The 13303-nt window shown below is 45.9% G+C and overlaps 1 protein-coding gene and 1 pseudogene across 2 annotated transcripts in view; both read right to left on the bottom strand.

Annotated features, from left to right (window-relative positions):
* Positions 1-2773: 2773 nt before the first annotated feature.
* On the bottom strand, positions 2774-8417 carry LOC311318961 (microfibril-associated glycoprotein 3-like; annotated as a pseudogene). Its single transcript has 2 exons — positions 8243-8417; positions 2774-4559 (listed from the first exon to the last, which is right to left on the bottom strand). The product of its transcript is annotated as a microfibril-associated glycoprotein 3-like (transcript).
* A 4549-nt stretch (positions 8418-12966) lies between these two features.
* The window catches only part of LOC311318962 (neurobeachin-like), a gene marked incomplete at both ends in the record, with an annotated part of 100104 nt that continues 99767 nt past the window's right edge, over positions 12967-13303 (bottom strand). The window contains one exon of the mRNA XM_084450396.1: positions 12967-13057. Within this exon, the coding sequence (XP_084306522.1) occupies positions 12967-13057 (91 nt within the window). The remainder of the gene's footprint in view (positions 13058-13303) is intronic.

The following is a 13303-nucleotide window of genomic DNA, read 5'->3' on the forward strand; positions in this document are numbered from 1 at the left end:
TCACCACCACGCCACGGGCCCCACAACTCAGCCCTCGAGTGGGCTAGAGACCCACGGTCTTCACCGGTGGGGGTGGGTAGGTGGCCCGGAGAGGGGTACACAGTCCCTGACCAGCTCTGACCTGAGGGGGTGGAGTCTCGCCTCCACGCCACCGACCGCAAAATTCAGCCCCTGAGTGGGCTAGAGACACACGGTCTTCGCCGGTGGGTGCATGGAGATTGCCCGGTCTGTAGTAGTACTAGCAATAGCTGTTACATACAGCTGCAGCAGCTAGCCCACCTCACATTTTGTCCAGGAAATGTACTTTCTAGTTTGTAATGTAGTGGCAAGACATGTGGCAAGACATGCCTGGGCTTGAGTGGAAATGAAATGTTGCTGCTTTAAGAGTATTTGTTTGCACTTAATCTAACCTGCAAGCTGGCCTACGACTGCCCTGATTTGCCAAGCCTGCTACCAAATGTCTTTTTTTTTGTAGTAACGAGTAATGAGGACACTTGGGGGAAAGTGTGGTGTCGTGTAGTGCTCCACTGTAGTGGTGCAAAAGTATGCATTTTATTCAGGAAATGTAGTGGGGTAAAAGTGAAAGTTGACGGAAATAAAACAACACAAGTAAAGTAGGCCTACAGATACTCCCAAAAGTACTGTAACTAATTATTATTACTTTGTTACAATACACCACTGCCTGCATGTTGAAATCATGTTGTGAGGCACAGTCAATAAATTACATTGACAGTCACTGTTTTTTGGTTCAGCATGTTTGACTTGGACGACACCGTATATCATCTCAATGATGTCACACAAGCTCTGCAAAAGCTTTGTGTAGATTCTGAGCAACAAACCTCCCCTTCCATACAGCCTCTGTGTCACAATAGATAGAATGTAAGATAGAATGTAAGACTATCTTTGACCTTACAAAATTCAGGACGTGTACGACACCCCAATTTGACATAAAAATACATATCACTTATTTTTTTGGAGGAAGAAATGTCGTGCTCTGACCATAAATGAGACTGTGAGCTCTATCCAAAGCAGAAAATCATTAATGTACCCACAGCTTTTCAGAGTGGGATTGAAGCAGAGGCAAATGAGTCAACATGAGAAGAGTCCTTCACAGGACAGAGGCACTACTAACCCAACCACCCAACACTACTAACCCAACCACCCAGCTTCCAACCACCCAGCACTACTAACCCAACCACCCAACACTACTAACCCAACCACCCAGCTTCCAACCACCCAACACTACTAACCCAACCACCCAACACTACTAACCCAACCACCCAGCTTCCAACCACCCAACACTTCTAACCCAACCACCCAACACTACTAACCCAACCACCCAACACTACTAACCCAACCACCCAGCACTACTAACCCAACCACCCAACACTACTAACCCAACCACCCAACACTACTAACCCAACCACCCAACACTACTAACCCAACCACCCAACACTACTAACCCAACCACCCAACACTACTAACCCAACCACCCAACACTACTAACCCAACCACCCAACACTACTAACCCAACCACCCAGCTTCCAACCACCCAGCACTACTAACCCAACCACCCAACACTACTAACCCAACCACCCAACACTACTAACCCAACCACCCAGCACTACTAACCCAACCACCCAGCACTACTAACACAACCACCCAGCACTACTAACACAACCACCCAACACTTACCCAAGCACCAAACACTGTGCTGTGGTGGACTAATAGAGACTGGGCCTGAGTCTCTAATAGTCATGAGCACTGTGTGCTACATTTGTTTGTATGAACAGTGCTTTCACTTTGGGTCACAGGTGCACACTTGCAAGTGCATGATGTAGTGAGTACCTCCCCCACATTCTCTCTATCTCTCTCTCTCACACACACACACACACACACACACACACACATACACACGCACATATATATATATATAACAAACAAAAAAACACAACAGGAGTGAGAAATTGGATCTGATCTCTGTTGTTGAAGTGCATTTGTTCAAAGTCCTCCAGGAGAGAGCCAGACAAGCTCCAGTCCTTTAATCAATCACTTCACCCTCCCTCCTCCAGATCTGTTCTCTACTTCAGATTGATTGCGATGTGACAATTAACAACAGTGTAGTACCTAGCTTGCCTTGTACACAGTCCTCAAACACCCAAGGCACACACAAATGCACACAAAATAGAGTGTTGTTCTAAAAGGAACTCATCACAGTTGGGATTGTATTTCTTGGTAATCTTGTCGACTGATTTTTTTTGTTTTTGTATCATACCACTTCAGTTTGTGTGTCTGTGTATGCTTTTTAACTTTTATTTCATTTAGTCTGCAGATGTAGACCAAACTGTGATCCACATTTGCGAGAATAACTTTTTTTTTGTTATATAACGTTAAAAAACATTATTTTCCATACGTGAGCATGAACTGAAGTGGTCTGACTCCGTGTGTGGAGTTGGGTCGGCTGGTAGGGAGAGCAATGGCTAGGAAGGACAACGACTCACACACGTACACGCACACACACACACACACACACACACACACACAGTCTATTCTTAGTACAGTACCTAGAGTTAACCTCAGTTAAGCCAAAATCAAATATGAATAGCTCTTCATCGATAATCATCAAGTGTCATGATTGCAGTAAAGCCTGTCTGTTAAGACAGGTAGCTGAGTGGATGTGAAGAGAGAAGACTGTCATTGAGAATAACTTAGACTGAGTAGCGATTGTTTATTTGACCTTATCTCATTACATCTGTAGGCTGGTTAAGTCATGAGTCACCTGATCGGCCAACCAGACGCCTCCACGAAAGAATTACCCCACAGCCCCACCAAGTGGACAGAGTACAGTACTACCAGGATTAAACCACACCCTCAACTTTATATATTTGGTCATATATTACATGGTGCTAATAATATTATCACACATTACAGCAATAGTCATCATTACTTATGAAATATCCAATCATGTTATTCTTTAGTATTCAACCGTCACCATCATTCCAACAAATCAAGCCTGGTTTGAGGTAAGGAACGCCCTGCTGATACAGGAGCAAGCTCAAAAAAAGGTTCAGATTACTTCTGACTTACTTCAGACACACTCCCCTCATGTCACAGTGAACCAAGAAACCCAGCATGACACAGGGGCCCCGCAGTGCCAGACAGGTAGTGCTGTCTCACTCTGTATGAGTCACAATGCATGTCTGCCTCCAATCAAAATGGAGGTGTACCTCACAGCCACACATAATGCTCCCTTTACCCCTCTCTCTCTCCACTGCAACAATCAAACACACTCCACCATGGTAAACGGTAAATGGACTGCACTTAAATAGCGCATTTATTCAAAGCTCTTTACAATGAAGGCCTCTCATTCACCCATTGACACACACCAATGGTGGAAGCTGCCATGAAAGGTGCTAGCCTGCTCATTGGGAGCAATTTGGGGTTCAGTGTCTTGCCCAAGGACACTTCGACATGTCGTCAAGAGGAGCTGGGATTCGAACCACCAACCCCACGATCATTGGATGACCTGCTCTACCTCCTACAGCTGTCCCACCAACACACACCAGGGCTGCTCTCACATACTGTAGCACTGCTATCAGATACAGAAGTAACCCTCACACACTATGGCACAAAGGCAGTATCATATAAACAAGTAGCTCTCAACTCTATCCACCACCTCTATATACAGTCAGTGTATACTGTACATACAGGCGGCCCACGGGTTTTGACCATCTCTCATTTAGTGGGTTTGTTTTATCTTTTGGATAATTCTATACAATACGCACATCGACGGGTGCTGGGTAAATGAACTGTCATATGTAAGAATAGGATGGAACCCGCACACCTATTATAGATGATTCTTTATTTGAGTGATAACGTTGTCACTCAAATAAAGAATCATCTATAATCGGTGTGCGGGTTCCATTCTATTCTTACATTTGTTTTATCTTTTCCCAAAGCTGTGGTGAGACTGATGATGCTATATGTTACTCTCATACACCACGCTCGTGCGCGTGCCCGGTCCCAGCATGGGCACACACACCTCCTCTGCACCTTCTGCTTCCTCACACTCTGACAGTGGGTGGACAGACACCTCGATATCCCGGCTGTGGTCGTTCAACCCTCCATCACCACCCTGCCCCTGCTCCACATACAGGGCAACCTCGCAGGCCTCCCCGACCCCACCTCCCGCCCTCTCTGGGCGGGCGGCGTCTATCGCCCGTCTCTCCCTGGGCCGGGCCAGGTCGGAGGGGTGGTGTACCGTCTCCATCATGTCCTCCACCAACGCCCGGCAGTTGAGGATGAGCGGCGGAAGCGGTACGTTCCTCGCCAGCTCTTCCATGTGACGGGCGAACTCCATGGTCTTGAACTGCGTCACCTTGTACAGCTCCACATCTTGGCGGAGGTGACGATGGGCACGCGCTTGGCGATCTCCAAGGCCTTCTGGAGCTTCTCGGCGCCCTCGGTGCGGAAGAAGTCGTTGATGGCCCTCTCAGTCTTGCGCAGGTGGCTGCTGACCATGCAGAGGTGAGTGACGTTGAGGGCCATGGTGATGAAAACTAGAAACTAACAGCTGCCTCTCCGTGTTTTTTTCAGTCAAAGCACTGACAAAAAATAAATTTGGTCTGAAAAAAAACGCCATACATACCCCTTATGTTTTTTTTTCAGGTGGACATAATTAAATTGTTCACTGCTTGGCCTAGTAATGGACTAGATACCCCTGGGTGGCAGATCTCTGATCAGAATTGCTTGTACTACATACCTGTGAATGTTCATGAAGATTGAAGACAAAAAATTAATTTGGTCTGAAAAAAAAAACGCCATACATACCCCTTATGTTTTTTTTAGGTGGACATAATTAAATTGTTCACTGCTTGGCCTAGGAATGGACTAGAGACCCCTGGGTGGCAGATCTCTGAGCAGAATTGCTTGTACTACATACCTGTGAAGGTTCATGAAGATTGTAGACAAAAAATAAATTTGGTCTGAAAAAAACGCCATAAATACCCCTTATGTTTTTTTTTAGGTGGACATAATTAAATTGTTCACTGCTCGGCCTAGTAATGGACTAGAGACCCCTGGGTGGCAGGTCTCTTATCAGAATTGTTGTAACTACATATCTGTGAAGGTTCATGAAGATTGTAGACAAAAAATAAATTTGGTCTGAAAAAAACGCCATACATACCCCTTATGTTTTTTTTTCAGGTGGACATAATTAAATTGTTCACTGCTTGGCCTAGGAATGGACTAGAGACCCCTGGGGGGCAGATCTCTGATCAGAATTGCTTGTACTACATACCTGTGAAGGCTCCTGAAGATTGTAGACAAAAAATAAATTTGGTCTGAAAAAGAAAACGCCATATACCCCTTATGTTTTTTTTCAGGTGGAAATAATTAAATTTGTCACTGCTCGGCCTAGGAATGGACTAGAGACCCCTGGGTGGCAGATCTCTGATCAGAATTGCTTGTACTTCATACCTGTGAAGGTTAATGAAGATTGTAGACAAAAAATAAATTTGGTCTGAAAAAAAAAACGCCATACATACCGCTTATGTTTTTTTTTAGGTGGACATAATTAAATTTGTCACTGCTCGGCCTAGGAATGGACTAGAGACCCCTGGGTGGCAGATCTCTGATCAGAATTGCTTGTACTTCATACCTGTGAAGGTTAATGAAGATTGTAGACAAAAAATAAATTTGGTCTGAAAAAAAAAACGCCATACATACCCCTTATGTTTTTTTTCAGGTGGAAATAATTAAATTTGTCACTGCTCGGCCTAGGAATGGACTAGAGACCCCTGGGTGGCAGATCTCTGATCAGAATTGCTTGTACTACATACCTGTGAAGGATAATGAAGATTGTAGACAAAAAATAAATTTGGTCTGAAAAAGAGAAACGCCATACATACCCCTTATGTTTTTTTTCAGGTGGAAATAATTAATGTGTCACTGCTCGGCCTAGTAATGGACTAGAGACCCCTGGGTGGCAGATCTCTTATCAGAATTGCTTGTACTACATATCTGTGAAGGTTCATGAAGATTGTAGACAAAAAATAAATTTGGTCTGAAAAAGAAAACGCCATACATACCCCTTATGTTTTTTTTCAGGTGGAAATAATTAAATTTGTCACTGCTCAGCCTAGGAATGGACTAGAGACCCCTGGGTGGCAGATCTCTGATCAGAATTGCTTGTACTTCATACCTGTGAAGGTTAATGAAGATTGTAGACAAAAAAAAAATTTGGTCTGAAAAAAAAAACGCCATACATACCCCTTATGTTTTTTTTTAGGTGGACATAATTAAATTTGTCACTGCTCGGCCTAGTAATGGACTAGAGACCCCTGGGTGGCCAATCTCTTATCAGAATTGCTTGTACTACATATCTGTGAAGGTTCATGAAGATTGTAGACAAAAAATAAATTTGGTCTGAAAAAGAAAACGCCATACATACCCCTTATGTTTTTTTTCAGGTGGAAATAATTAAATTTGTCACTGCTCAGCCTAGGAATGGACTAGAGACCCCTGGGTGGCAGATCTCTGATCAGAATTGCTTGTACTTCATACCTGTGAAGGTTAATGAAGATTGTAGACAAAAAATAAATTTGGTCTGAAAAAAAAAACGCCATACATACCCCTTATGTTTTTTTTTAGGTGGACATAATTAAATTTGTCACTGCTCGGCCTAGGAATGGACTAGAGACCCCTGGGTGGCAGATCTCTGATCAGAATTGCTTGTACTTCATACCTGTGAAGGTTAATGAAGATTGTAGACAAAAAATAAATTTGGTCTGAAAAAAAAAACGCCATACATACCCCTTATGTTTTTTTCAGGTGGAAATAATTAAATTTGTCACTGCTCGGCCTAGGAATGGACTAGAGACCCCTGGGTGGCAGATCTATGATCAGAATTGCTTGTACTACATACCTGTGAATGTTCATGAAGATTGTAGATAAAAATAAATTTGGTCTGAAAAAAACGCCATACATACCCCTTATGTTTTTTTTTAGGTGGACATAATTAAATTGTTCACTGCTTGGCCTAGGAATGGACTAGAGACCCCTGGGTGGCAGATCTATGATCAGATTTTAAACAGGAACAGTGTACAAATAACATTAAGCTTGTGAAACAAGGAGAGATGTTTTGCACCAAACAACAAAGGCATAACACTAAAAGAGTACATCCATCATACATACACTGTGCATCAATAGAATACATCAATAAACGTGGAGGCTACCTATGGAATTGATTAAAGACATAGACCTGTGCCGATTCACATACATACGTTCCTGGATTATATTTGTCTAATGGCTAAGAACATTTAAAGAACAATAAATTACATTAAATTAAATTTTCAGAGCAAGAAAGGCTAAGAGCATCAGGTCAAGGCTTAAGCCGGATGTGGACTGATGTGTGTCTGTGTGTACGTGTGTGCGTGTGTGCGTGTGTGCGTGTGTGCGTGTGTGTGTGTGTGTGTGTGTGTGTGTGTGTACTAAATACTACAACATCCAGAGCTCCACAGCGGACACTGGACCTGGTTAGAGGATAGGAGGGAGAGAGAGAGGCACTAGGGGAGGCAGAAAATGGTTAGTAGCACACTGAGCCATTGAAGCAACACAGCTGTCTGAACAGAACAAGCCTGTTTTAGGGTAACCAGCTTCTGTACACTACTTGATATACATACAGTGCATAGCAGGATAAATACCAATGTATTTATCCTTGTAGGCTAGGACGAAAAGGTACGTCTTGAGGTCTCGCTTGAAGACCTCTGTTGTTTCGGCCCTTCTTAGGCACTCCGGTAGGGTGTTCCTGAGGTTGGGGGCATAGAAACTAAAAGCTGCCTCTCCGTGTTTCTTGGTCCTGGCTTTTGGAACTGTTAAAAGTTCAGTACCTGAGGATCTGAGTGGTCTGTTGGGCATGTACTTAACAAGCATGTCTGAAATATATTCTGGTGAGTGACTCCTCCTCCTCCGCCGATCTGGGCCCGCAGCCTGGCCACGCTCGCCCTGCCGGCCGCCATCTCTCTCTCTCTCCTCTGGTTGCGGCAGAGCCTCCATCTCCTCTGTCACCAGCTCCAGGACGTCCCTGAAGGGCGTGACGGCGGCGAGCTCCGCCCTCCTCACAGGTCAGCCACAGCAGCCATCTGTCCGTCTCGCAGAGGAGCTCCAGGGGCTGGTCATGTTCGGCGCACACGCCCGCCGCACCTTGCGCCTCCGGGCTTCTCTGCTCCGCCTGACCCCTGACCTTTGCTGGTCGCAGCTGCTCCACTAGGACCCTCAGTTGACCTGGGGGCCCTCCTCTGTGGTTGATCCCCTTCACAGCGGGTAATACCGGCGTTGAGGCTCCCTGTCAGGAAGTCCCTGGCCTGCCAGCACACCTTCTCTGACAACTTCCTGACAAGGAGCCTCAACGCCGGCATTACCCGCTGTGAAGGGGTCGCTGCGTCCCTGGAGCCATCCTGGGTGTTCTGCCATTCTATTGATCGATCGATCTATCTAGCCTATCTATCTAAAACAGACATTTTGCATTTTTCATTTGAGTCCAAATGAATGGAGGTGAATGGGTGGCCGTGTTCGGACAGCTCTGTGGCGCCTTCCTCAGCTGGAACTTTCACACAACAAGATATGGCCGTTTCAATATCGCGGCCGCAGCGCCCTCTGGCGGCTAGGCCCGATTGGGTCGGTCGACCCTACCTACTTACTTGGCCCTGCGGTTTCTGTCATTATAGAGAGATTATAGAGAGATACAGGCACACCATAGTTACTCACGTCATGTTGCTTCGTTTATCAGCGGGATACAGTGAACAGCGTGGTGGTGTGTATATCACCACAAGCTTTTCATGGGTTCGTTCAGCTTTAATAACAGGACATATAGACACACTTTCGTGCTGCATGTGCAGTTCAGAGTCCTTTGTCTGGTTCCCGCTCTTTTTCAATACCCACTCATGTCTGGGACTGGCAGAGAGAGAGAGAGAGAGAGAGGGAGGGGGGGGTCATAAACTAATAAACAAGCACAGAAATGGCCCCAGAGAAGGGGGTGGGGGGTGATGACAAGACAGCTGCAGACCCAGAGGTCTAAAGCCCCTTCTTACAGTACCTCTCCAGCTTCCTTGATGATCCACAGAGAAGAAAGGTTGGCGGTTTGATGGTGTCTGGGGCCTGCTGACTGAGACCAGGTGTATCTGTTTGATGGTGTCTGGGGCCTGCTGACTGAGACCAGGTGTATCTTTGGGGGTAAATGTGTCAACGTCTACAACTGTGTTTAAATGTAACAAGTTTAGTACGTTTATATGTGGGAGTTAATGGGTCAACGGCTACAACTGTGTTTAAATGATCAAATCAGGAAGAAAACTAGAACTCTTGCATTGTTGCACAGGAGGACCATGAGAGAAGCTCGTAAACATGAGAGATGATGTCATATGTATCATAAAAAGTACTGTGTCTGATGTCAGTAACTACCAGAAGTATGAGTCATGTACATATCAATGAAACATGCTTTTGAATTTATTGAATATTGAGCCAAACCAGAGGTTTCTTTCACAAGGTACCATCTCAGTCACATTCTGTGAACACAGTTCAGGACAATACAGCTCCTATAGCTAAAACTCTAAATTGCCTGGTAATATGGGAAACATATTGTCTTACTATGAACCCATCTGTGTGTGGGGGGCTACAGTTGTATTTGGGCTATATCCTAAGGAGCTTAAAGCAAAGAAAAGGCACAGACCACTTGGGTGAGCCCATGGGCATCAGTGATAGTCTAAGAGCTATACTCATTAAAAAAAATCACAAATGAAGATATTAGTTGATAATGACCTGCATGTTTTTGATATTGCGTTCTCCGGCGGATTCTTCACATGCTCAGTGCTTGGCTGTCCTCATGATAGAACAAGACACTACAAAGACTCAAGGCCCAAAGCAAAGCCACATAACGGCCGTGATCTGACAGATGGTGAATGTCAGTGACAGACAGTACTAGTGGCTCAGTCATATCAATACAAGCATAAAGAAAGACTTAACATACAACACAGCAGACAAAAGACAGGTGAGGTCTGCAGCAATGTACATAGAAATTACAATACCGTTCATTGATGTCTTTGTCATTTCATGTCAGTTAGTATGGTCAGCTAGTACGGTCTCTTAGCGCCCCCACCCTGTAGCTCTGCTAGCGTTGTCTGACAGGCGTCTCTTCACCTTCCCCCAGCAGACCAGGCCACTCAGGCTCTGCGGCGGTCGGACCACCAGCACGTTCGGCTGCACCGTGCGCCTCTCGTACCCGGCGTTGGGGGCCACTCTCTTGGGGAAGTTAAACAGTCTCCTGATGAGGTGCTGGCTGGTCCACCACCGCAGGACGGCTCCGGGTCGCGGCCTGGCCAGGGTGGCCTCCAGCTCCGCCTGTCTCGTCTGCTCCCTGATCAGGCCGTCCTGCAAGGCCGTCAGGTTGTCTCTCATGCTGCGCAGCCTCCAGTCCTTCCCCTCTAGCTCCGCCCACACCCGCCGCTCCGCCTCCCTCAGCTCCCCTACCAGCTCCTCCACCTGGGCCCGGATCTGGCCTTTGATCCTCTCCAGGTTCTGCGTGGTCGCGTCCATCTCGCCCCGCTGGCCACGGCAGAGCTCCTCCAGCTGGCCGATGTTCTTCTGGACCTGTTTCAAGTGGGAGTCGACGTAAGTCTTGAAGTGCTCCTCGGCCTCGCTCAGCGGTTTGAAGGAGTGCCACCTGTGGCCGTCCTCCTCCTTGCAGACCAGACACAGCAGCGTCTTGTCGTTGTTGCAGATCAGCTTCAGGGGTTCGTCGTGCTTGCGGCACATGGCCCGGCCCTGACCCTCGACCTCTGTGTGTCTCTCCCGGTCCACCAGGTCCCTCAGGAGCCTGTTGACCTGGAGGCCCTCCTCTGTGATCGGCCCCCGGCACAGCGGGCAGCATCGGTGGCCGGCGTCGAGGCTTCCTGTCAGGCAGTCCCTGCAGAAGGTGTGCTGGCACGCCAGGGACACCGGCTCGGTGAACAGCTCCGTACAGATGGAACACTCCAGCCCGGTAAACACATGAGAATATCCCGTCGCCATGTCGAAGAGAGAGAGAGACTGAACTGATCAGAACCGAAAGCTTTTTTCTTTTATTATGACACTGCGATAAAATGTTACAGCAAGTTGTGGATTGCACTTGAGGCACTGTGAATCCTGTTGCTGTGAAGAGGATATCCTGTTGAGCATCCTGTCTAGCCCCGTTACACACACACGTCTGCGTTTGTAGGTCGACAAACGTTTCTGATTGGACAAGATGTCGGAAGAGAATTGATACTGATCTGTCTGTCTGCCCAGGTTGAGACGGTAAATGAAACTAAAAGCTTGAAGCCTCCTCCTCATCTTTGACAGGTCTCAGAAAACACAAAGAAATCACATCAAATTCTTTGCATGTTTTATTTGTCTTTTCTATTATTTTTTTTTTACTTCAACTCACACGTCATATTTTACATCTTTGCAATAAAACATGAACACAATAGTTTTTAGGCTTTTATAGATCCAAAAATATTTAACTTTTTTTTTGGATACATAAGTTGAACCTGTTGGTAGAGTATGTGAGTGTGTGCGTGTGTGTGTGTGTGTGTATTTTGATCAAGATGGCTAACACACATACAGTACATCTCACATTTCATCCCTCTCTCCTTTCCTCTCCTCCCTCCTGTTCTCTATCAGCTACAGACTCATGATATTGCTTACAGCTGTGAGGTTGTACAACTTAATAATCACATGATTTCATCCTCTTTAAAACACAAACATCAATGCACAAATAATCCCGCAGGAAAAATGGACCTAAACAAAATGGCAACTGACTGGAAATAATCCGGCTGATAAATTATTATATGTGATTGGTGCAAAGTGCAAATACAAAACAAACTGACACTGATTCTTTTTTTTTCTTTCTTAAATAATCAACAAATGTGGATGAGTGAAGGTTTCCTTGACGTTCTCAGTCTCATTCAGTTGATTGAGTCCCCCTCGTATCTGAGCCACGACTTATGTACATATTTGACAAAACAATCACCAAATATACAAAGGAAATCTGTTTGTCCTTAGGTTTTCAGTTACCTCACGATCAGCATAATTCCTTCATCATCATCATCATCAACACTACCGCCAACACAATCATCATCCTCATCATCCTCCTTCTCTAAACCATCAACATCATTGTTCTCATCAACATTATTATCATTATTACACAATATATTACATTACAGCAAGTCATTAATAAATTAAAGGTGATAGGCGCGTTCTGTGTGGTGAAAGTGTGTGAACTTCAACTGTGATCTCTGTCTCTCTGTCAACCAGAGAAACTGAGACATATTTACAAAAATCATATTCACCCTGTTTGGGAACTTAAATAAAGAAAAAGAATAAAATCATAAAATAAATCATAAATAAATTAACAAAAAAAGGAACCCAGTGAATTAGTTCAAGGTGGAATTAGGTTTAAGCCAATAGCACCTGTTTTGATCAGTGGGAAGAACCGGTTCAGACCGGTTGTCGTTGTGGTGTTATAAAGCCCCCCCCAGCCCCCACCACCACCACCCGTCCAAAATAAACCTAATCAAAACATAACAATGATGGTTTTGTCCGTAAAGCGATGACCGTACCGCGCGTTGCCCGTGACCTTCTCTCCCACCAGAGTGAATGAGCTGGGTGCGCCCACGCGGGCGCTGGTTGACTTGTTCTGGGTCTGGACCAGTCTGAGAGCCCCAGGTTAGCGCCTTTATCGGGGCGTCACGGACGGTGGCTGTGGTGACATACTTGGGCCTTGGTCACACGTACGCACATGTCCCTTAGAGGAAAAAGAGCTTGAGGCTTCACCTCGTTTATTGTCTCCTTCTTTCTTTCTTTCTTTCTTTCTTTACTCTCTTTAACTGCTTCCTTGTTGCCAGTATGTACAGCATGACTCCTCTCTCCTCCTCTCCTCTCCTCGTCTCCTCGTCCTCAGTACCTGTTCTGGTGCTCGTAGTGCCAGCGGTTGAAGTCGATGTTGAACGCCACGATGCTGCCGGACGCCATGCCGGTGATCAGCGTTCTGGGGGGGCAGAGGCAGGTCAGACCACAGAAACACACACACAGCACAGCACAGCACAGGGTGCATCAGACCACAGAAACACACAACGCCACACCTCAACAAAACTGCGCACGCACACACACACACACACACACACACACACACACACACAAACACACACACACACACACACACACACACACACACACACACACACACACACACACACACACACACACAGCACAGGGTGCATCAGACCACAGAAAG

This window comes from Borostomias antarcticus, assembly GCF_949987555.1.
Source record: "Borostomias antarcticus genome assembly, chromosome: 15".
In the NCBI taxonomy this organism is placed as follows: Eukaryota; Metazoa; Chordata; class Actinopteri; order Stomiiformes; family Stomiidae; genus Borostomias; species Borostomias antarcticus.